Below are 22,882 nucleotides of genomic sequence, written 5' to 3'. Positions count from 1 at the left end.
CTGTGTGTTGGTTTGCTAACTCCAGGCTCCACACCCTTTTTTGACCTCCATCCTCATTGTGAGCTTGGAGGTCCATTCAGCTGTTCTTATCAATGATGGAGAAAACCTCCTAACTCCACTTTTTGTTGTTTTTTCATTTCCTGAAAAATGAAAATGTTGGAGTTAGCTGGTTTCTGCCCGACAGCAGAGATATTCATAATAGATACACAGACATTTGATTTTCATTTTATTAAAAAAAAATCTATACAAGGGGTGGAAAAAACTATTCATGTCATGTAGCATGTGTGTGTGTGTGTGTGTGTGTGTGTGTGTGTGTGTGTGTGTGTGTGTGTGTGTGTGTGTGTGTGTGTGTGTGTGTGTGTGTGTGTGTGTGTGTGTGTGTGTGTGTGTGTAAATTCACCAGAGAAAGTCATATAAAAAACTATACCAGCAACTGTAAACAAGGGAACTATCACATTTTCTCAAGTGTTTGTAGAATATAGCATTTCGTCCATTAAACCAGCCAATATTGCCTTTGTAAAAGGAAATGAGAGGATTGTTAGTTTGGTTCTCAAGTTCAAAAGGAAGGTTTTTACAGCATCTTCACAAAGGACATTCTCAAGTCAATTTTACATTTAAATCTACAGTTAACGTACACACATATCTACAGTTCTCTATATAAATATATTCAGCAACATATTCTATACAAAGCCATGTCTATCAAAGAAAATAAATGAATTAGTTCACCTAGGAACAATACTTTCAAAATTGAGCTTGAACAGGATTAATTCATATTAAACCATATACAATTATTTATCAACTACATCAGCTTCAATTAGATTTAGTCAAGCTAAAACTAATTTAGGAAAATTTAATGGCCCAAACAGGCTTTTTTTCTTTTCTTTTTTTCTTTTTTTCTAATTGAAAGAAATGATAAAACATGTGAACTGACTACAAGAATGCATCAACAATATTATTTGACCTCCATCCATGGCCATGTTAGAGGGTGTGTTTCCGTTAAGAGCTTAGTGCAGTGAGTCAAGGGACAGTGCACTCCTCAGCAAGTATTATACATTGCTGCTATACTCTTTTCGAAACAGGATTTGGCAATTCTTTATTTTGTCTTTTTTCTTTACAAAAACCAACATGCAGGAATTTGAGATTTAGATTTTGGTGATTACTTTTTTTTTTTTTTTGGTCAATGTGTCATTAGAAATGGTTATGGACAGTTCAAATTATTTTGGTAATTGGACAAATATGTCTCTCGTACAAACTCTTTCAATATTAAGCAACTTGGCTGAGCTGTTTTGGTTTATCAGCCATTGTGATTGGTATGAGGAACAAATCATAATATCTTGTCAAGAAAATATTATTGATGAAACAATTAACCCCTAATGTGAACTATTAAACTATTAAAACAAAACAAGATAATTCTGTCAAAGAATACATGAAAACCAAACGCAAAAAAACATTCTGGATAAAGCCATGATACAGACTTGTAAAAAGAGAGCCCTTCTTTTCCCCAAAGCAGTTTGCCTGGCAACCCTGACCCATGTGCATGATTATCCAACTCCTATCTAGTGCCAGTGCCACCATGTCAATCAATTCTATTTTATGTTTTATTATAAATACCAAGGACCCCAATGGAAACAAGACCGCAAGGACTTTATTGGACGGACCTTTTAGACTAAGTATTATAATTGTAATTGTGCTGTTTACATTTTTTGCCTAATAAAATATTCAATCAATCAATCAATGCTATCTGTATCACCAAATTGTACAGGACAGTGCTTGGTATGTAGCCTGGCTCCAGCCCCTGAATCACTAGCCTCGCATACAGGGTCTGGTGACACTATAGAAGGCGGGGTTTTCTCGGTTGAAAATCTACCCGGCGGCATGGCCCAATCGGGATCGGGATAATCCAGTATAAACCAATCGCCAAAGAGTCCCACTTTGGCCACGCCCCCATCTCAGAAAACGGCTGCACTGGGAGGGCTTTCAGACTGAATAATGGAGTGAAACAAAATGAAAATTCAGGGTGAGTGTCAGGCTACTTGGTATGTGCTGTACTCTACTATTGCTTACAGAATCAGCCCTGCCAGCAATACTGGGAGGTTACACATAATAGTTTTGTGAGGAGTTAGATATAGCACACAGACAGACCATGGACCACCAGGATCTACATAGAATAGTTCATGCTCAATAGTAAACAACTGCTGCCACCCTATGGCATGCATATAGACCCTTTGTATGCCTAGCTGACAACACGACACAACACAGAACCATTTCAGGTCATTCATGAAAAAGATTCTAACTATTTTCTATTAACCCAGACATTTTGCTAGGTACTGTAAGCTCTGACGTCTGGAATAGACATGTTCAGAAAATGGTTCAACACAGCATTTTTTCCGAACAATGTATAGAACCACTTAGAAAATCCTCCCTCTACATCTTGGTCTCGCTGTCCGCAGGCTTCTCGTTCTCATATTCATTTTCTTGACAAATAAGCTGGTACGGCTTCTTGTCTGTCTCCTCCACCACTGAGTTGCCCACTTCTGGATCCTTCTTCTGTAGCTCATGGCGGGACAGATGTTCCACGATACCTGCACCGATGGAGTCTCCAAGAACATTGGTGGTGGTGCGCAATCGGTCCCTGGAAGAGAGAAGAGGAGATGATCTAGCTATGTCTCTTGGAATATTGATTGTGGTGATAATTCCCTTGGAAATAACTAACTTTCTTTCCTTTTCTTCATTGTCATTGAAACTCTTTTTTCAGCCATCACAAATGTTCATAGCATCAGTCAGCCTGCTAAGTTCTGAAAATCTAGAGTTTGTTTTTCTGCACGGTCACACCGCACTTTTATTCTACCTATGAAGGCAGACTCTCCCAATGCTTTTCAAGAGAAATCCGGAAATCCGCGAATCCCATTGAAAAGCATTGACAGAATCCGCCGCATAGGCAGAAGCAAAGTTCTAAATAAGGAGTAGAGAAAGGGCTAATTAAGGAGTGAAGAGGAGGAATTTAGGCTTGCGTCTGGTTTCTTATAAAGTTTGGGTGGATTTTTTATTGCCGCAGAGGTATATTAGTAATAAAAAATACAGACATAATGACATAATGCTCCTTCATCAGAGTAAAATGAAGTTTACAGCAGTAATCCACTAAAGGAGTTTGCCATCCATGCACTGTATGTGTCCATGCATAAAACTGGCTTTGTATGACAATTATGATTTAAGCATTCTCTGAGAGACATACAAAGTGCAAGGTCAGAGTAAGCACCCTAAACCCTATAGTCAACCAATCAAGTCTGCATACAAGAAATTAACATTTCCGCAGCAGGCTTTGCAAACTGAAAACATGTGTTGGGTATTTACAAAACTATCAGCATCTAAGATGATTTCCACTGAATGTAATCCACAGAATACCTGAGGTATATTTTTAATGGTTCCAAGCAATTATAAAACCACATGAAACAACGTGGTCAGTAGATTGGAGGCAGTAGATCTCTCCAATGCAGTAAGATGCAGACAGAATCAGAAACAGATGGATTGAGGGACATGGAATGCGAGGGGAGTGAATCTGTAACCAACTCTAAGAACTTGCTGATCGCCGACTTGGCCCAGCCCCTAAGAAACTTCGCTGGAATTTGATAGAACTCATACAATAGTATGTCCTTGACAGCTCTTCTACCAGTAGTCTTGAAATGCAATAACAGAATGCAACCTGATGTGAGGATTTAGAATGAAACTTTCTCACAGGACAACATTCCCACACTGTATGTTATAGTAACAATAATTATTAAGAACAGGTCATATTTCATGGAATCACATTTTATCCCAGCTTTGATTCTCAACCTGGGTTTTCAATTATAAAAATCCCTTTGCAATCCTTTCATAACTAAACAATATACTCCTTCTGGGAAGATTGTATAAGGCCATGTGGACAGCCCTTTAGAATTCAGACATGCAGCCAGTACTTACAGGAACCAATCCACAGCAATAATGAGTGAGATGTCATCTGTAGGAAGGCCTACAGAGGTCAACACTATCACCATCGTGACCAGTCCAGCCTGAGGGATTCCAGCTGCTCCAATACTAGCGGCAGTGGCTGTAATACTGGTGAACAAGAGCAAAGGAAGACAAAAATGAATGGTACGTCTTAACCATATGAACCCTAGTGTCCCTATTCTGGGACAAACATTCGGCGAAAATAGCAGATCTACAAGCTCACAACACGACACTTTGTGAGCTTGTAGATTGGCTATTTTAGGCAAAGCGTAAAACTAAAACCGGAGGGGGCCTAGTATAGAGCTCTGGGGGAGTCTGGTCAACTAATTATAGGGTTTAAGTGGTTAATATCTGGAAAGGAATAAAGTACTAAACACAAATATGTTACTGTATAATAAGTAGCCCTAGTGAAATCTTGGCAAATAACCCACATAAGACAGTAATAATCAACCCCAGGAAACCTTTTGGGGTCATTTCAGTTTGGAAACAAATAATCACGCTAAAACATGCTATAATATAGTGAAAGGAATTTGTGAACATTGTTAAGGAACAAAAGTATGCAAACCTGATAGTGAGAATCTGTCCAAAGCTGAGGTCATAATTGTTGACCTGAGCAATAAAGATGGCTGCCAGGGCTTCATACAGGGCTGTGCCATCCATGTTAATGGTAGCACCAACGGGAAGCACAAAGCGGGTCACACGCTTATCCACCTTGTTATTTTCTTCCAGGCACTTAAAGGTGATGGGCAGTGTAGCAGAACTGAGAGAGGATTGCAGGTTAACGGAAGAGAGCCAAAGAGAAAAAGTGAAGGGGGAGGGGTGCAGAGAATCACAGAATACAGTGAGACATAAATTAAGACCTGAGGTCGATTCTACAAATGTCTTCTAAATCCTCACAGTTTTCTGAAAAACCTACTATATCAGTGGTGCTCAAACGTTTCCATGTCAAGGAGCCCAAGAATAATGTGTATTTGGCTGCAGACCCCCATCTCAAAATATTTTGTGAGAAGCAAAGATTTGAGTTAAAAATGTGCACAAATTTTCACGAAAAAAAGGGGGAAAAAATAGCATATCTACACGCTCGTAGTGCGGCACAAAGTGACACGCTATGAGGTTGTATATCTGCAATTTTTTAATAGCCAATGTATAAAATAATGCTTTTTAGCTAAAATCTAAAATGACACAGATGCTTTCCCAGTCTTAAAGGTTTAATGATGAACAGTACCACAATGTAAAATTTTGGCTTTTTCAGTCAATTAGTCAATCAACTAATGACTCGAATTCAAGAGTTTTATTTTCATCAGAAGTCTACAGTCTGACTGCATACCAAGGTCTACAACAATAACAAACACATTAGGTTTCAACAAAATGGACAATCACATTCAGTGACCCTGGGTCAAAATTGGACGAGAATTCTTTCTAGACCAAGAGTGCACCGTGGTTCTATAAAAGGCTGGTTCCATGCCAGTGCATGAGCTGTTGATATACTATAGTCTGGACTTCACATGGTGACATTTGAGCCAACCTCTTACCTGGATGATGTCCCCAGGGCAGTGATGAGTGCCTGAAGTATCCCTCCGATGAAGACAAAGGGGTTCTTCCTTGTGACGACGAAGTAGAGAGTTGGCAGAACAATGATGGCATGGATAGACAGGCCACAAATGACGGTCACTGTGTACATGCCCAGCTGCCCGCCCATGGCCGAGATGTCCTCCATCTCCACAATTTTACCAGCAATCAGGAACAGGATACCAATGGGTGCATACCTGGGGGTTAGGGTGTTGAGATGGCTTTTTGTCAGGTTGCGATCATTTGTTCAATCACTGATTTATTTGTATTTATTTATTTTCATACTTATTTAACTTTTTACATTTCTTTTTATTCGATGCGATGCGAGAGTGCGGTCTAGACAACAACAACTCGGGATTCCTGAATCGCTGCCCTCCACACTCTCCTATCTAACATCAGGTTCTTGAGCTCTACAGTGTTGTTGGCTAAGCTGTCGCGCCGCAGTGCATCTACGTAGGTGGTGTGCTTCGTGCCTTTCCTGGCTTTGCCCTGGGTTGGCTCCCATAGTGTCAGTTTGCTTGCCACTAGTTCCGGGTGCCTGACGCAGTGCCCTTTTTCATTCAAGTGTTGCTTTCCCCTCACAGATAGTATCTTTGTACATCAATCAACATATTTCACCTTCTCTTCGTTTTCTACTTTTCGCCCTTCCTCATCATTTACTCCATCCACCCATCTGTCCATTGATTCATCCAACATCCACTTAAACCCTACAGTATATACCTTGAGCATTGCAATGTGACGCGTTTTGAGCTGCTAATTTTGCCGAATGTTCGCCCCCAGAATAGGGACACTAGGGTTCATGTGGTTAATCCCTCCCCTCTTCTACTCACCACATTATGACAGCGACCAGTCTCATTATGGCTTCGTTGAGACAGTCAAAGAAGTCTCTTAAAGGTCGCCCCTGCTCCTTCATGTTCCCAATGATCAGACCAAAGGTCATGGAGAAGACGACCAGGCCCAGAGCATTCACTCCATTCACATGTCCTGGAATTGGGATCACCTCCTCGCGTGTTAGCTGTTGGCTGCCGTTTAGCGTAAGCAACGTGTCGTTCACTGTGACACTCAATTGGATCACTCTCTTGCCATACTGTGTCTTGAACTGAATTTAAGGGAGAAAGGATGGTGTTAAAATGAGCCATTCCTAGCTAGGTCAGTATCTGTTGTGTTGGGTTTCTGGATTAATGTCAGGTTAACAAAGTTTTAATATAAGCACACTCCACATGGACATTGAGGCTAATTGTGAAAAACATTTCACAGCTTTAAACTATAAAATGCATAATTGCGTAATTACTATATTATCATAGAAGGGGTACTGTACATATTTCACAATAAGATCAACAAGAGAGAGAGGAAGAAAGTCTTTTTTAACCACCCGATATACTAAATGTCACAATCCTGCCAGTTACATACACACTTATGCCTAAAAAGAGATTACACGAGTAAGTGGAAATGAAAGCATCTTGGCTGGCAGATTTGGCACATAAATTAAGCTATCAGGTGGCAAGCCTAGCAAACAATGATCCAAAAAAAACATGAAGAGAGTGGAAAGTGAAGTGAAAAAGAACATGTGGACATATAGAGTTACCTGTTGGGTGCATGCTTGCACAATGTTAGGAGGAAACATGTTTCTGTAATAGAGAATAATAACAAAACAACTTTATTAGGTTTAGCAAATCGCTTACTTAACAAATTTACCTCTTTTGTTTTTATATCAATATACAGTATATATATATATATATTGTATACTAACTGTCCTGGAAATATAATTTTCAGAGGGTGTGTGTGTGTGTGTGTGTGTGTGTGTGTGTGTGTGTGTGTGTGTGTGTGTGTGTGTGTGTGTGTGTGTGTGTGTGTGTGTGTGTGTGTGTGTGTGTGTGTGTGTGTGTGTATACGTGGTATTTGCGTGCATGTGCGTGCGTACATCTCTGTGAGTGTGTGTGTGTATCTGTGTACCTGATGAGGTCCAAGAAGGCATCAGCAGCGCTGATCCGCTCCACCTTCTGCTGATTTTTGAACTCATCTTTAGATCCTTTCCCAGGGTGGATGACGAGCACCATGACGATACCGATGAACACAGCAATGACGGTGGTGGTAGTGTAGTACACCACCGCTCTGAGGCCCATCTTACCCGACGCACGGCTGTCCAGTGAAGCCATACCTGGAGAGGAGGTACACAGCACTACAGGGTTAACCCCACACTTCCTCTGTCTCTCTCTACTATATGTATGTTATTACTGCAGCCTTTAGAATCATTACCCCCTGCTATGAGCAAATACTGCAGATGCACACTGTATTACAAAGCCATACATTTTAATCATCCATGCTTAAATCAAGACCATATTCATGGAATGGTTGATGTCAACCTCTACCCATTAGGTAGTTGTAGTTTACTCAGTTGCACAATAACAAATGCAAATCAATCAATATTTTGACACATGGTAACTCTTCATCAGAGCCAAACTATTTAAATGGCTATAACGTTTTCAATAGCCCCCCATAATAAGGCACTCATACAGCAGCACTGGCTGCAAAGGAACAAGGAGGGTCTATATTTGATCAATAGGTAGAGTCATTCAAGGAAACAGGAATAGACACAAAAGAGCAACCGATATTTAAAGCATTTCTGGAGTTTCTGTCCGCTACTGCAAATAATTCCTATTGAGGACAGCAGGACAACAGCAATGCAGCAAGCATGCAGAACAGGGGTCTTCAATGTTTTTCAGACTGAGGACCCCTTAGCTGAGAGAGAGGTGAAGCAGGGACCCCCGCCACAACATATTGTATAACCTTTTCAAAGATTAGATAACTTCATAAACTATGTGATCTTTTATATTAATATACTGGATTCGGGTTAATGTTTATTTTCATATATTTAACCACTTAAAACCTCAATACTTAGTAAACTTGACCTCTGGCTCTGTACTTGGTCTGCTCTTTTTTCCCTGGCCGACACCAAACCTCCTCGCCGTAAATAACTGGCTGCAGCGCGTTGTGAGCTTGTAGATCGGCTATTTTCTGCGAATGTTTCCCCCCAGAATAGGGAGGGTTGAAGTGGGTATTGTAAAAAAAAAAAGAAGAAATCTATCACTCAAAGATTTGCCGGCCCTCCTTTAGTAACTCTGCGGACCCTCTAGGGGTCCCGGACCCTCTGTTGGAGATCCATGATGTAGAGTAGACTATCGTCCCTCCATCTGTTGGTGGAGTCAGACGAGCAGGCAAAGTCATGTATGGAACATTCATTCATTTGGTTAACTATTCATTCACTCTGTCATTTGTTAACTGTCAAAGATGGCCCGTCTTTGACAGTTTTGAAGGATCTGCTTCGAATTAGGTACTCAATGTTTACAGTTCTGTGTTATTTTCAACAGAGGGGGGGGCGGGATTCTAGGTCATCTTTAGTCATGCTGTCCCGTGACTTACATGCAACATACACTTCCTCTACACTGACTCTACAGTTGAAAAAGGTGCAAAGCCTGGGAAAAGGTGCAGCAATTATTGGTGCTCGTACCAACATGAATACCCATCGGGATTATCTGTCCATGCGTCAACAAGAACAAAAGCGAACAGCCTCAGAGGAAGAAACACTATCAGACTCTCTGACCTTTAGTGGTGGGAAAACAACCGCTATAGCACCCGGGGGGGGGGGGGCAGCTTTACGGTAGATGTGTATTGTGAATAGGCACACACACATACAGAGAGACAGAGAGGGATCAGAGTATCAGAGTATATAATCAGACAGAGAAATGGCAAGAATGTGATGGAAAAAAGACAAGATCTGCACCCTCTTAAGATTTGATGATTAGCCAAAGGGGAATTTCACTTTAAAACACATTTGGGGCTCACCAAGCTCACAAGTCACATTGCGAGGCATTGTGATCTTGTAGATCTGCAATTTTGTTGGTGTAGAGATTTGGTGTTGAGGGAAAAAACAACGGGACCAAGACTAGACACCAGTCAAATAGGTTTAAGTGGTTAATTGGGAGATACAAAACAGCAGAATTAGATAACAGTTTTTATACAACATGGCTATCCTCTGCTTACTACTTCTTTGCATTCTGCAAAATCGTTGCCCAAAAACTGCGGAGAAATAACTGTTGATTGAAGAAAAAAACAAGGATAGTGGTCTGGTAGTTTAACTGGCTACAAATACGGTCAACTTTATTAGATGGACCTTCACAATAACCCACAAAGTCTGTTTAGGCTTGTACACAAAAGTTCTCTGTTTTGAAAATGTGGGTTATCTGTTAAAACTTTGAAAACCACAGTCAAGAAAGACTCCAACTGCCAGCATGAACTTTAACAAGGTCACAACACACCAGTGAGTCCGAGAACCCCTCCTCCATCCCTAACAACATCAAAAAGACACCATAAAGAAAATTGCAACGGGGTGCCTTGAAAACTGACAATATTCAATAGCCATGGCGTGTAGTGTCGTATTTTCAAAGTGTCAGGCCCTATTATGGCCTATTATCTTCATTCAGAGCTGCACAAACCAAAGACGCTTTGTGCAACAGGAGATGTATGTGCTCCTTTCATGTGTGGCACTTTGATTTGGTGTCTGTCCCCACACGTATGAGTGTATGTACATGCGTGCGTGTGTGTGTGTGTGTGTGTGTGTGTGTGTGTGTGTGTGTGTGTGTGTGTGTGTGTGTGTGTGTGTGTGTGTGTGTGTGTGTGTGTGTGTGTGTGTGTGTGTGTGTGTGTGTGTGTGTGTGTGTGTGTGTCTGTGTGTGTGTATGTATGTGTGTGTGTGTATTACTATACTTGTGAGGACATCAACATTTGACAGCATTTTAGGACAGCAAAATGAAAATTGCCAAACAATTGCAGATCTACAAGCTCACAATGCGTTTTGAGTTTGTAGATCTGCTATTATTCAGAGTACGGCTCTAACCCCCAAACCTAACCTCTCTAAATGCCTAATCCTAATCCTAACCCCAACCTGAATCTTTTCCCAATTGTAAGCCTAAATCTCCTAATCTTGTTTAACCATAAAACAACCATTTCTCTCTAGTGAGGACCAGGAAAATGGTCTCACAACTGTCTTTTTAACTAATTATACTATACTTGTATACTTGTGTGGGGACATTTGGTCCTTTTGTGTGTGTGTGTGTGTGTGTGTGTGTGTGTGTGTGTGTGTGTGCACGTGTGGGCGCGCGTGTGTGTGTGTGTGTGCACGTGTGGACGTGCATGTATGCGCACCACTGCCCCCTGTTTGGCCCTCTCTTTGTTCCTCTTGTCTCAATAAGCCCAGGAACCCAGTCTGTATCCACCTCTCTTTTCATCCAGCTATACTCCCCCTCCTCAATCCTCCAGCCTTCCGTCTCTCTCCGCAAACCCTTCACCTCCTCTCGACATGACCCCTCCATCTTCACCTCTTGTTTCAACCTGCCACCCTACTCAGCCCCCACCCCCCCTTCCTAATTCGCTCTCTTTTTTCTTACATAGTGATGTTATTGCTTTAGTCCTCTTTCATAGATGCCCCCACCCCCCCAGTCCTCTCCTCCCTCACTCCTATTCCTTTTCTGACAGCCCTGGGAAAACTTGTTGACTTTGGTCTGCCTCGCATGGACACAATGAACCTCAGACCGTTGTCCGGGCAACTGCAGATGCAGCCTCACCGATTCCATCCACTCAAAAGAAGGGGAGAGAGGCAAAAACTCAAGAGAGAGGAGGAGAAAATTACTTTCTGTCTTGTATGGGGAATGTTCATCAGGCAAAATGTACTATGGATGGAAGTCTGACAAACGGGGACACAGAACCCGTGAGAGGGGGCACGTTTAAGATCAAACATTCACTGCTGCAAGGCAAACAATGACTCCTCAGTTTTCAAAGACTCTGCCTGGAGGCGACAATTCTGCTGTGTCTCGGACACTGTTTAGTTTAATCTGATTACTCAATCTGACAGCATGAGTGATAACATGGTGTTCAATAGTATGTAATGTATGTATTTTGCAAACCACGCCCCAATCATTTACATTAGCTATGCTGTCCTCCCTTTGGCTGGGTGGAAGTGACGTGTGCCTGTGTGTGTGTGTGTGTGTGTGTGTGTGTGTGTGTGTGCGTGCGTGTGTGACTCTGTGCGTGCGTGCGTGCGTGCGTGCGTGCGTGCGTGCGTGCGTGCGTGCGTGCGTGCGTGCGTGCGTGCGTGCGTGAGAAAGAGATAGAGAAAATGGGATAAAGGGAGAGAGAGTGAAATTACGTTATGAAGTGAGCTTTGTAACTTTAGAATGTTGACTGGGTATTCTTTGCTACTGTGTTTTGTTGTATGACTTGTTGTGAAGTGTACAGAGACGCCCCTTGGGGTGATGTTGCACTATAAATAAATACAACTGAACTGAACTGACAACAACTGAGTGGGTTATCCAACTTTAGCATACTATTATTACTATTATAAGCCTTTATGTCGCTCAGTGAAAGAAAGTGCTCAATTACTGGAGCTTCTGTGACTGCGATCGGTTACGTCGTCAATCAAATTTGTCTTGGTATTGTGTGAAATAAATGCAGACGTTATAGTCGTTAATGTATATAATCTACCAACAACGGCTCTGATTCTGAAACGCTGTGCTTATAAGTTGATTAAATGATTAAACCATGGGTAGTGGATGGAGGTGTACATCAAGGGGAGGTTTGGGAGGGCACCCAATCACTTGATCACACTGTAGTCAAGGATTCGTATTACTCCTCCGTCTTCCTCTTTTTCTCCTTACCCCTTCTCATCGCCTGTATCTCCTTATCTCCCCTTCAAGCACCCCTTCTGACTCTCTTAATTGTCCTCCTCTCCCATCTCCCTGCATCCACTCTTCCCACACAGCCCCTCCCCAGGTCTATAAACTTTCTGCGGTGCCCTTCTCATCTCTGCTAAGGAAAAGCCTGCAGACAATATGGCTTTTGCAGAAACTTCAGGGTGAGTGGGCAGCACTGGGGAGGGGTGGTGAGAAAGAGATTGAGAGAAACAATGTGTGTGTGTGTATGTGTGTGTGCGTGCGTGCGTGTGTGTGCATGCGTGTGAGAGGGAGAAAGAGAGAGACAGAGAGAGAGACACAGATAGAGAGAGAGAGAGAGAGAGAGAGAGATTGAGAGATAATGTAAGAGGTGGGGTGGTGGATGGAGAACAGTTCAAGGGGCCCCTAGGGTTTTATCCATTTCACTGGATCAGCTGCTCTCTCTTTCTCTCTCCCCAGGCCCTGCCTCACTCTCTGCCTCTTTCTATCTCCCTGCCTCACCCTTTCTCCCTCTTTCTCCCTCTTTCTCTCTCTATCTCCCTCTTTCCCCCTGCCTCACTCTCCCTTACTAACTTTTCTCTCTCTCTCTCTCTCTCTCTCTCTCTCTCTCTCTCTCGCTCTCTCTCTCTCTCTCTCTCTCTCTCTCTCTCTCTCTCTCTCTCTCTCTCTCTCTCTCTCTCTCTCTCTCTCTTTATATCGCCCTGTCTCCCTCTCTCTCCCTCTGCTGCACTCATTCACACCATACAAACTACCACTCTATCAACCTCTCTGGCTTCCCACCCAGATATATTGATTTCAAACTTCGGTTTTCCCGCATGTCTGTCTGTCTGTCTGTCTGTCTGTCTGTCCCTGAACCCTGCTCCAACTTTCTGCACCACTGATTTGAGCTGAACAGTAACAGTAACAGTAACAAAGAGAAAGGTTCAAAGTTCCTCCAACTGACACACTTGGATAAAAAGGCAGTTCAGTTGGGACACATCGGCTTTTGCACTTCATGCAGGGCCACATGTAAAGGACAGAAGTCACACAAGCTTAGCATAATGAGTTCTTAGGCTCTGACACATGTGCTACTTATAGTCACTACGCTCTTAGTTAAGCATAAACACTACTCTTTCTTCCTGAAACTATTTACTAGAAGCCTCCGAAATCTCTTTTGGTGACATTACATACTCCCCAAATGAAACAAATAGTAATTCCAGGTCTTTTACTTGAATCCTCTAGGTGGGCGGTGACTGTTTCCGATGCTATGATAGAGTAAACACACATGTACATACAGACCACATGTCTGTACTGTACCTATAGCAATGTACCAATGCCTCATGGTGGGGCAGTAATAACTGAGGTCATCATGTCACCCAAAAATGATGAAAGAAAGGAAAAATGATGGGGATTTCCCCTAACAGCTTGTAAATCAACCCGTGCAGCAGTTTAATAAGCCAAAAGTCTACTGCTGCGAGGATGCCTTTTGCAGATGTTCAGAAAATGCAGTATACTGGCCAATAAACATTGCGTAATAGTTGAGCCTGCCCTGTGCTAGTAGTGAGCGGACTCACTATAATACAGGACAGTAGCTTTCACAAGTGAATCATTTTCTATATTAGCATTTTAAACACACACACACACACACACACACACACACACACACACACACACACACACACGCACGCACTCACACAAGTGAATCATTTTCTATATTAGCACATAACATCTAAATAACACACACACACACACACACACACACACACACACACAAACTCACATGCACACGCATACGCACTCATGCAAGTGAATCATTTTCTGTATTAGTATTTTAAATGTCGGTTATTTAAGTAACGTAATAATAACCCCTAACTTCCATTTTCTTATTTTGACAGCCACTTCATCCAGTTGATAATATCTGCTTGTAATTTCAAGAGGGAGGAACCGTGTCATCCAGACTGGCTGGCGTGCGCACACACAAACAACACACACACACACACACACACACACACACACACACACACACACACACACACACACACACACACACACACACACACACACACACACACACACACACACACACACACACACACACACACACACAAACAAACTTCCATGTTCCTATTTTAACAGCCACTTCTTCCAAAACTCTATTGACTATTGATCAATAATATTTTTAAAAAAAATCTACTTCAGGGATTTGTATACAACAATGTGTGGTCAAATCCAGATGATACGTTTGTAACACGTTTTTGACCGGAATTGTACAAAACAATTCGGATGATACCTTTGTGATGCCCACATGGCAATTTGTTTCTTATTTAGTGAAAGCGTTCTGTTTCATGTCCTCAGTGGTACAGTATAAAGGCTCTATTGTTGTTGCCATATACATGCATGGTTACAGTGACCCCTGACCCCATTTCACTCTAGCATTGATCTGATTGGCCACAGATGATGACCACATGGGATCTGTAACCACATTTGGCCTTTGATGAAATTTGCTCATATTCCAAAAGTGCTGCGGTGAACAACTTATTACAAGTTATTTTACATCTTCATTCAAATGTTTAGTGAACAGAGGGACTGTGGGTCAAATGTTTTACAGTGAGGGTTTCCATTCATTTCTTTAAATCCCCTGAAAACACCACTCATCTTGCTCAATCCACTTCAGCCTGTCTTGCCTCCTCTCTCTGGCTCCTTCTCTACTCTGTCTTTTCTTCTCCTCTCTACACAGTAAAGTCCTCATTGTTAATTTAACTCTGAGAATTACGGGTCCATTTGGTTACATTTGTACACTCTCGGAGTTGCAAATGGATAAATGAACACTGAGGATTTTCCTGTGTACTCATTTGACTCTACTACCTGCCGTTCCCACTTCCCCCTCCTTTCTCCATCACTTCCCCTCTATCTGTATCCCTGATTCATTCTTTGTGGAATGACGTCATTTGGGCTCTCTCTTTCTCTCTCCATTCAACGGCCATCTGGGGAAGCTCTGATCTCAGTTAGGATAACCCTGTATTCTTAGAAAAAATAGACCTGGGTTGCAACTGTACTTCGCTGTTTTCTGTCTCATAGAATAGCCGATCTACAAGCTCACAACGCGTTGCAATGTGACGCGTGAACTTGTAGATCTGCTATTTTTTAGCTAATGTTCCCCCCAGAATATGGATGCTGGGGTTCAAGTGGTTAAGCTCAATCCTGGGTGAAGTTGGATGTGACCCTCATGGAAACTCCAAAGCAGAGACACATTGTGTATACATCTCTATGCTAAACAAAGCAATAGCGCTGTACAAATTGAACAATTGATCAACATTACTTCTGTCCAACCATTCGATTATGTTTTACCACATAACTTTGTAAGCGTATAACTTCATGACGAGGCTCGGAAAAGGGATTTTGTCAAATTATTACCTATGATTGAATCAAAGCCGGCAAACAAAACAAAACTCAGAAGTGTGACGATGCATCTACATTTGAGAGCCTTCTGGTTTCGAAGGAATCTTTCTCGTAAATGTTAATGATTGAGTCGAAGGTTGTTTAATTTGGTGGTTGCAGCTATTTCTATCGCGTGTGGAACTACATCCATATTCAGTATGCTTGCACTTAACAGCCACACAAATGCACATGTTGGGCTGATATTCATTTTGCCGTAAAAAAGGATTACAGTAATGTCATATAATCTGACATGGAAATCATGTCAGCATGCTGTGTATTTGATGCCACTTTTTTGTGTGAAGACACTTTAAACTGTTGATAATGTCTACTTGTGATTTTGGGAGGGAGCAGCAGTGTCATCCAGGCTGACTGCCTGGCACACACGCACTCGCATACGCACACGAACGCGTGCATGTGCGCGCACACACACACAGCAAGAACTGTTTTGACCAGAGAACAGTGCCTTTGTTGGCTTCTACATGTGCTATCTCCTGTCATGTGACATGATGTCAGAGGAGATGTTGATGCTACAAGCTACTGCAGACTACAAAGCAGGTTATTATTGGACATCAGATCTGTGTCATTTCACAAACGGATTGGCCCATGGGACTATCAATCACTGTGTCCCACCTACCCTGTCAGTCACTGCTATCAGCCGCTGTGATTGGACATTCAACATCCTGCCTGTATATCTTCCAGTTCAAAAACCTGTGGGACTTCCGCCGTAAATGGATTAACCAAGCATGAAAGTATGATGAATGGAATACTTCTGTCAACATCTGTCCAGTAGTAGACAAGAACAACATCATGGCTTCAAGTTCCTCAAAGACACAGTCTCTACGGTGACTATACTGCTATGGTAAACACCTGCTGAAATCCTACACAATATTTTAAACAGTAAGGATTAAGCCCGAGTAATAATTGGTTGCACGTCATGTTGCAGCAGGATGCATTTTGAGCTTGTAGATCGGTTCGATGTGCGACACCGGAACACAACTAAGTATAAATTAGGGTTTACAGTTACTGTATGGCATGACGTTTGACCTTTGAGCTTTTTCATAACACTTAAGTGTGTATGCTAGGCTTAAAGATTCAGATGTGTGACCGAGTGACAAACAAGTAGTCTCTTGATACATTAGAAGAGCGGATCAGGCCTGTATATCAAATTACCCTTATTTACCAATTAACTTAAGCACGCTACAAAGTTAAAGTTGGACTGGTATTTTGAACCAATAAGCCTGAGACCTTGAAATTACATTGGACTGAGACCTATAACTGTTTAATAAGAAATCTACTGTAAAAGCCTGCATTTTTCTCCATCACATGACATTTTCAATCACATCGCGCACAACATCACCGTGTGATGGAAAATAAATGAGACTTAACCTGATATAGAGGACGTCTCTTTACCTTTCCCTCACTCTGTCTTTCTCTCTCATACACTTTTGCTCTCCCCCTTCGCTCTCATGTGAAGTCATCTTAACTTCATCCACTTGTGGGCCCAAACCCAACACTTAGTGTCGGCTGAATAAACACTTGAGACAGACACACTGCTGCCAGAGGCACTGGAGAATAGTGCAACAACAAACATGGCAGACTGAACCATGGCTGACCCATGCTCATGGATAACCAATGTTAGATATGGACCAGAAACTGCCCTGCACATAATAATAACTCTGTTTATAAAGCACTTGCTGTATCAAAACAAGGTTACAAAGTGTTCTACACCAAACTAAAATAAGATAAAATAAAATAAGATAAAACAAGATAAAAAATAAAGTGCAGTGATGAAGTGCAGTGATCAAATGTGGATCTTGGGATCCACACAGGAATAGTGTGGCTATAATTGGACTTCATGTGGCGAGGCTGTGACCAGGCCTGGCTTATCCAGGCTGAAGCAGAGGGCACCAAATTTGGGCACCAAATTTGGGGGAGCACCAAACGGCGTGGAGAAAGTGAAAGAAGACAGAACTATCTGCGAAAAGCGCAGAAATTTAGAAGCAGCGGCTGCTGAAGGAGCACTACAACATTGAAACGCGCACACACACCAACACACACCAACACACACACACACACACACCAACACACACACACACACACACACACACACACACACACACACACACACACACACACACACACACACACACACACACACACACACACACACACACACACACACACACACACACACACAACACCTCTTATAGATGCTACTTCTGCAGAGCCCAGGGGGACTCCAGTTAAGAAAGCATATAGGGTTTAAGTGGTTAAATTCAACAATTAACTTGCTATTTAAGTACCATTTTAAGTACCATTTTAAGTACCACGACTACTATACTGTACTACAGGCTACTGTAAATTAACACAAATGTGCTACATGTACACATTAAAATCCTGTTGTAATTCAACTCAGAAGAGTGCACAAATGGAACTAGGATTTTACTGTGCATGCAGCTGGGAATTGACCCCACAGCCCACACCCACACCCAGCATGGTGGCTGAGCCCAGTGTGTCCTCCTCATCCATACCTGTGATGAGACTGGAAACCAGCAGGGGAAGCACCAACATCTGAAGCATTCTCATCAGCAGCTCTCCAGGGAAGGAGAAGTACTTCATCTCACGGTAGGACATGTTATATGGCCGCAAGGCAAACCCCAGCATTATACCTACAGGGTTAAAGCAAATGTTAAGTCAATATGTAAATATGTTATGTTAAAGCTGAAAACCGGAATTTATTTTAATTAATAAAGTTATTTATTCATCTATTTATTTTAGATGTATTTATTATTATTATTTATTTTCCCACTTTGTATCCCAATATAGTTGTTGGTTACCTAGTTGTTTTGCCATTTCCCAAATTCCCCATACACTTATGTGCTGTATGGGTACATGGTACCCAGAAATTGTATATATACTGTATATACTTACTTGGAACCTAATTTCAATACCCAACGCTAACATTGTGTTGGTACATGTAGAACTGCCAGAAGTGCAAAATTTCACAATGACACAAGAGGGTGTGTTCTCTTAATACAGTCATCATCATAAACAGTAGCTGTGTACATTTCTTCTGTCATATCATTACATTTGACGTAAAGATCACACCTATAATATTCAATATTCAACCCCATTGAACTTTGATGGCTAAGCTTGTTTGATTATAGTCTTATCAGTCAGAGCACCATTGTCTAAGCTGATAAAGGCATCAATCAATTCACTTGCCAGTTGGTGGGCACAAGAAAGCTAACATGTCTTTTCAGCCATGAAAACTAGCTTGAATTAAAATGACTGTTCTATAGTTTGGGGTAACCCAAATGGCCCTTGCTTAAATTCTATAAAATGTGTGTCTTTTGTTCCAGTGTCATTGAAAGTCTTTCCAAACAAATGCAGTTGGTTCATAGAATCAGTGACGCTCCGACATGCCAGCCCAGGTGGCTGACCCAGAGGCCAACTAAATCCTAAAGTTGACAATCAATCATTTGATTCTTTTTTTGGCAGTGTGTAATTCCACCAGGGCCTCGGGGTGAAGAACTGGGTGGGCCTGGCCCACCTCCTACTGGGCAAGGTCAGAGGTTAATGGCTAGGTGTCACGGGTCAGCTTAGACCAGGGTCTCAGATAAGGGCCACTCTGTTCAATTCATCTAAGATACCTATACTGCTCTACACGCTGATCCTTTGAATCTATTCTATTCCTTCTTCCTTCCTTCCTTCCTGTTGGAATGGGTCGTCAACCCAGATTGACAGATTGTTCTACATCTACAAGACTGTGACAGACAAAGGGTTGAATGATGGGAGAGGAGAGAGTGCAATAAGATGCAATATGTTATTTTACTGTTTAATCAGTGTATATATACTCTCTCTCTCTCTCCCATTATATATATATCTATCTATTTATATATCTATATATATATAGTATATATGTATATATATATATACACACACACACACACACACACACACACACACACACACACACACACACACACACACACACACACACACACACACACACACACACACACACACACACACACACACACACAGAACAATCTATCTTCACGTCAAAACTTTAAACTCACCAATAACAACAGCTAAAACGGTGAAGATCACAAAAGCATTTCTCTTGAAGCATCCCTGTACATCATCTTTAGTGATGCTCTCCACTCTCTTCTTGGCCTTTAGTGAGCGGAATTGGATGCCATCCCGGATCTGACGGAGGTTACTGCGCGGCCGCTGCGGGTTCTCCCCGTTACTCTGAGTCATGGCTGCTGCTGGGGCAGGTAGACCAGGATGCGTTTAATACGGGTTCTCCTTCAGCAAAAGTTTGTACTTTCACACCACTCCTGCTGTGTTGGAGAACCTTGAAGGTTTCAAGTCCCCGGTTTTGGTACCTGTTGCCCTTTCGTTCTCTTCTCTTCACTCTGTTTTACTTGTTGGAAGATGAGAGGAAAGAGACAATGACAGGTAAGTAATCATAAATAAATACAAAATAAACTACATGCAGTTGTTTTTTGTAAGAATGTAAACTATATGGCATATAATAACCAGCATTTATACAAAGTTCTTAAGTATGTATTAATATCTTAAAACATACATATACATACAGTTTCAGTGGTGGAGCACAGTTTTGAGGTACTTTTGCATTACCTGAGTATTTCCATGTGATACTTTATACTTCTACCCTACCACATCTCAGGCGGTAGGCAACCATTGTTCTTTTTACAACAATTATTTGACAGCTTTGCTTATTTTGTCATTTATATTATGAATACAAAACATGCAATGGTAAATGGTGATGTATTATTATAGCTTAAGCTACAGTAAAAGCAGCACATCAAATAATTAAAATCAGCCCCACCTTTAATGTGCAACATTAAAGTAATGAACTCATTAATAAATTACTAAATACAATCCAATAATATGATTGTGAAACGGGCCATTCTGCATAATGAGTAGCCTACTTTTTTGTTAGTTACTGTGATTTTGATGCCAACACCTTTGTAGCCTACAAAACAAAAAATGTGCAGGACTTTTACTTGTAACAGAGTATTTCTACATTGTGCAGCTACTTTGACTTCTTCTTCTTCCACCACCACCGTACAGGTGTTAGCAGAGTAGCCTACTAGTGGCAGAGTGCTGCCACTCCACATCAGACCTGCCCAGTCCATAGACATTTTCTAATCTCTAAAGACCTATTTATTTTCTCTGGTCTTTGATTATAGTTGAGCCTGGCACCCATATGCCCCTTATCCTGTATAGAACTTTGGTTGACCTTGGTCTTTTTAAATGTGCTTTAAAAATCCTCTTTCAATCGAGTTGAGAGTAGTCCCTGAAGACCAGAAGCCTGATATCTCCCTTGGCTAAACAGGGATTCTCCTTTGCTGAGCAGTAGATATTTGGTTTAGTTATGCAGACCTGAGTTCAAATCCAGGTGTGTTACACAGGAAAAATTGAGAGAAACTTATTTATATGTGAAATCCATCAAATAATGTCCTGGGTTAGCACACCTAATAAAGTAAATGATCTAGTTGGCCTCTGCAATATATTAAAAACAATTAAGCTTCAAATACTCAGTGTCCAGAAGCATAATATGCATTTGCCATTTGACTGAATGTCTGATTTTGCTGTTAAAAAAATCAAATAAAAATCATTCAAGCATTCCACAAATAGAACACATGTCATGACACTTGACCTTGCCAAACCACCAAACACATTTTGGCAAATAAATTGGCATTCAATCGGCTTTTATCCATTTGTAACTTAGAAATTGTACAAATTGAACATGCTTTACACAAATGGATCCTTTTGGTTATTATGTGCATCCTACACTCTCAAACTCAAGGTGAAAAAAAGAACACTGAGGATTTGACAGTGTACACAAAGGAACACTAGTCTTAGAGAGACTTCCTCATTATGCTGCCTGCTCCCTCCACATGTGGACACGTTGGATAGTATCATAGTAATATGATTCTATGCACGCACACACACACACACACACACACACACACACACACACACACACACACACACACACACACACACACACACACACACACACACACGCATACACACACGCGCGCGCGTGCACACGCACGCACGCAGGCACGCACACACACACACACACACACACACACACACACACACACACAATAAATAAATAAAAAGTTGAACAAAAGTTAACATAAGGGAAAAGTTGTTCCTTTACCTTTTTTTTACTCGAGCATTAACTTCCCATGTAATTTCTCCGCGTTCAAGGGCTAGATTGTGGGCTTAAAATCCTCGTCTAACGGGAAACAGAGGAGCTCTTTAAACTGCTGCTTGTTGGTGCGACCACTCCACCAGCACTGGACTGAATGCGAGAGGGAGGGAGAGAGAGAGAGAGAGAGAGAGAGAGAGGAATAGAGGGGTGTGTCTGTGTGTGGGGAGGGAGGGGGGGGGAGAGGGGCGAAACGAGAGAGAGAGAGAGAGAGAGAGAGAGAGAGAGAGAGAGAGAGGACGGAATGAAAGCAGTGGTGGAAGAAATACTCACATTTTTTAAAAGTATCAATACTGCAACGTAGAAATACTCTACAAGTAAAAGTCCGGAATTCAAAATGTACGTTTGGCATCAAAATACTTAAAGTATCATAACGTCACCTTGCTTGCTAAACTAATGGCCTAAGTCATTTTTTGAGGAAAATATATTTTTGCTCAAGTCAGCTCAGCTCCTCATGACACTGGCCACCTCTGGTAAAATCGCCCAACTCCTAATTGAAAAGGATCATGCTGTTCACTCCCCTTTTAGTATAATGGCCTAACTCCCTAGTGTGACTTAGGCCAAAATAGGCTATTTTTTTGGCCTAAGTCAGCATGGTTTTGTGACCTAAGCCAAATTATTTACTGATTTAGGCCATTTTGAAAACATTTTTGCTTTTTTTTGGCCTAAGTCAGATTTAATCATATTTAAACCTATTTAAATCTCTTATGTTACATAACTGACAGACAGTGTTATTTCTATTTAAATAGTCATAATTTGTTATAAACATTTTGGGTGAAATGATTAAGAAATATCATATAGTTTTGTTTTGGATCATTTTTTTTTTTTTTCCTGAAAAACAAAAAAAAATGACTTAGGCCATTAGTTTAGCAAGGCGACGATAAGTAGAAAGTAGCCTAGTACTCAATTATGCAGAATATGTCCAATT

The 22,882-nt window shown here is 41.5% G+C and overlaps 1 protein-coding gene across 1 annotated transcript; it reads right to left on the bottom strand.

The window, feature by feature from the left end:
- Positions 1-260: 260 nt before the first annotated feature.
- Positions 261-22,026, bottom strand: LOC308088345 (excitatory amino acid transporter 1-like). The gene is made up of 10 exons (XM_080432759.1): positions 21,904-22,026; positions 19,778-20,127; positions 18,227-18,364; positions 7,507-7,711; positions 7,139-7,181; positions 6,384-6,652; positions 5,517-5,750; positions 4,550-4,744; positions 3,958-4,092; positions 261-2,632 (listed from the first exon to the last, which is right to left on the bottom strand). Exons 2-10 carry the CDS (start codon positions 19,959-19,961, stop codon positions 2,425-2,427), a joined length of 1,611 nt encoding a protein of 536 aa, XP_080288885.1. The 5' UTR covers positions 19,962-20,127; positions 21,904-22,026; the 3' UTR covers positions 261-2,424.
- Positions 22,027-22,882: the final 856 nt, after the last annotated feature.

This window comes from Gymnoscopelus braueri, assembly GCF_963280865.1.
Source record: "Gymnoscopelus braueri genome assembly, chromosome: 7".
Classification (NCBI taxonomy): domain Eukaryota; kingdom Metazoa; phylum Chordata; class Actinopteri; order Myctophiformes; family Myctophidae; genus Gymnoscopelus; species Gymnoscopelus braueri.
Note: the sequence above shows the minus strand (reverse complement) of the source record. Positions and strands in the feature narration are given on the sequence as shown.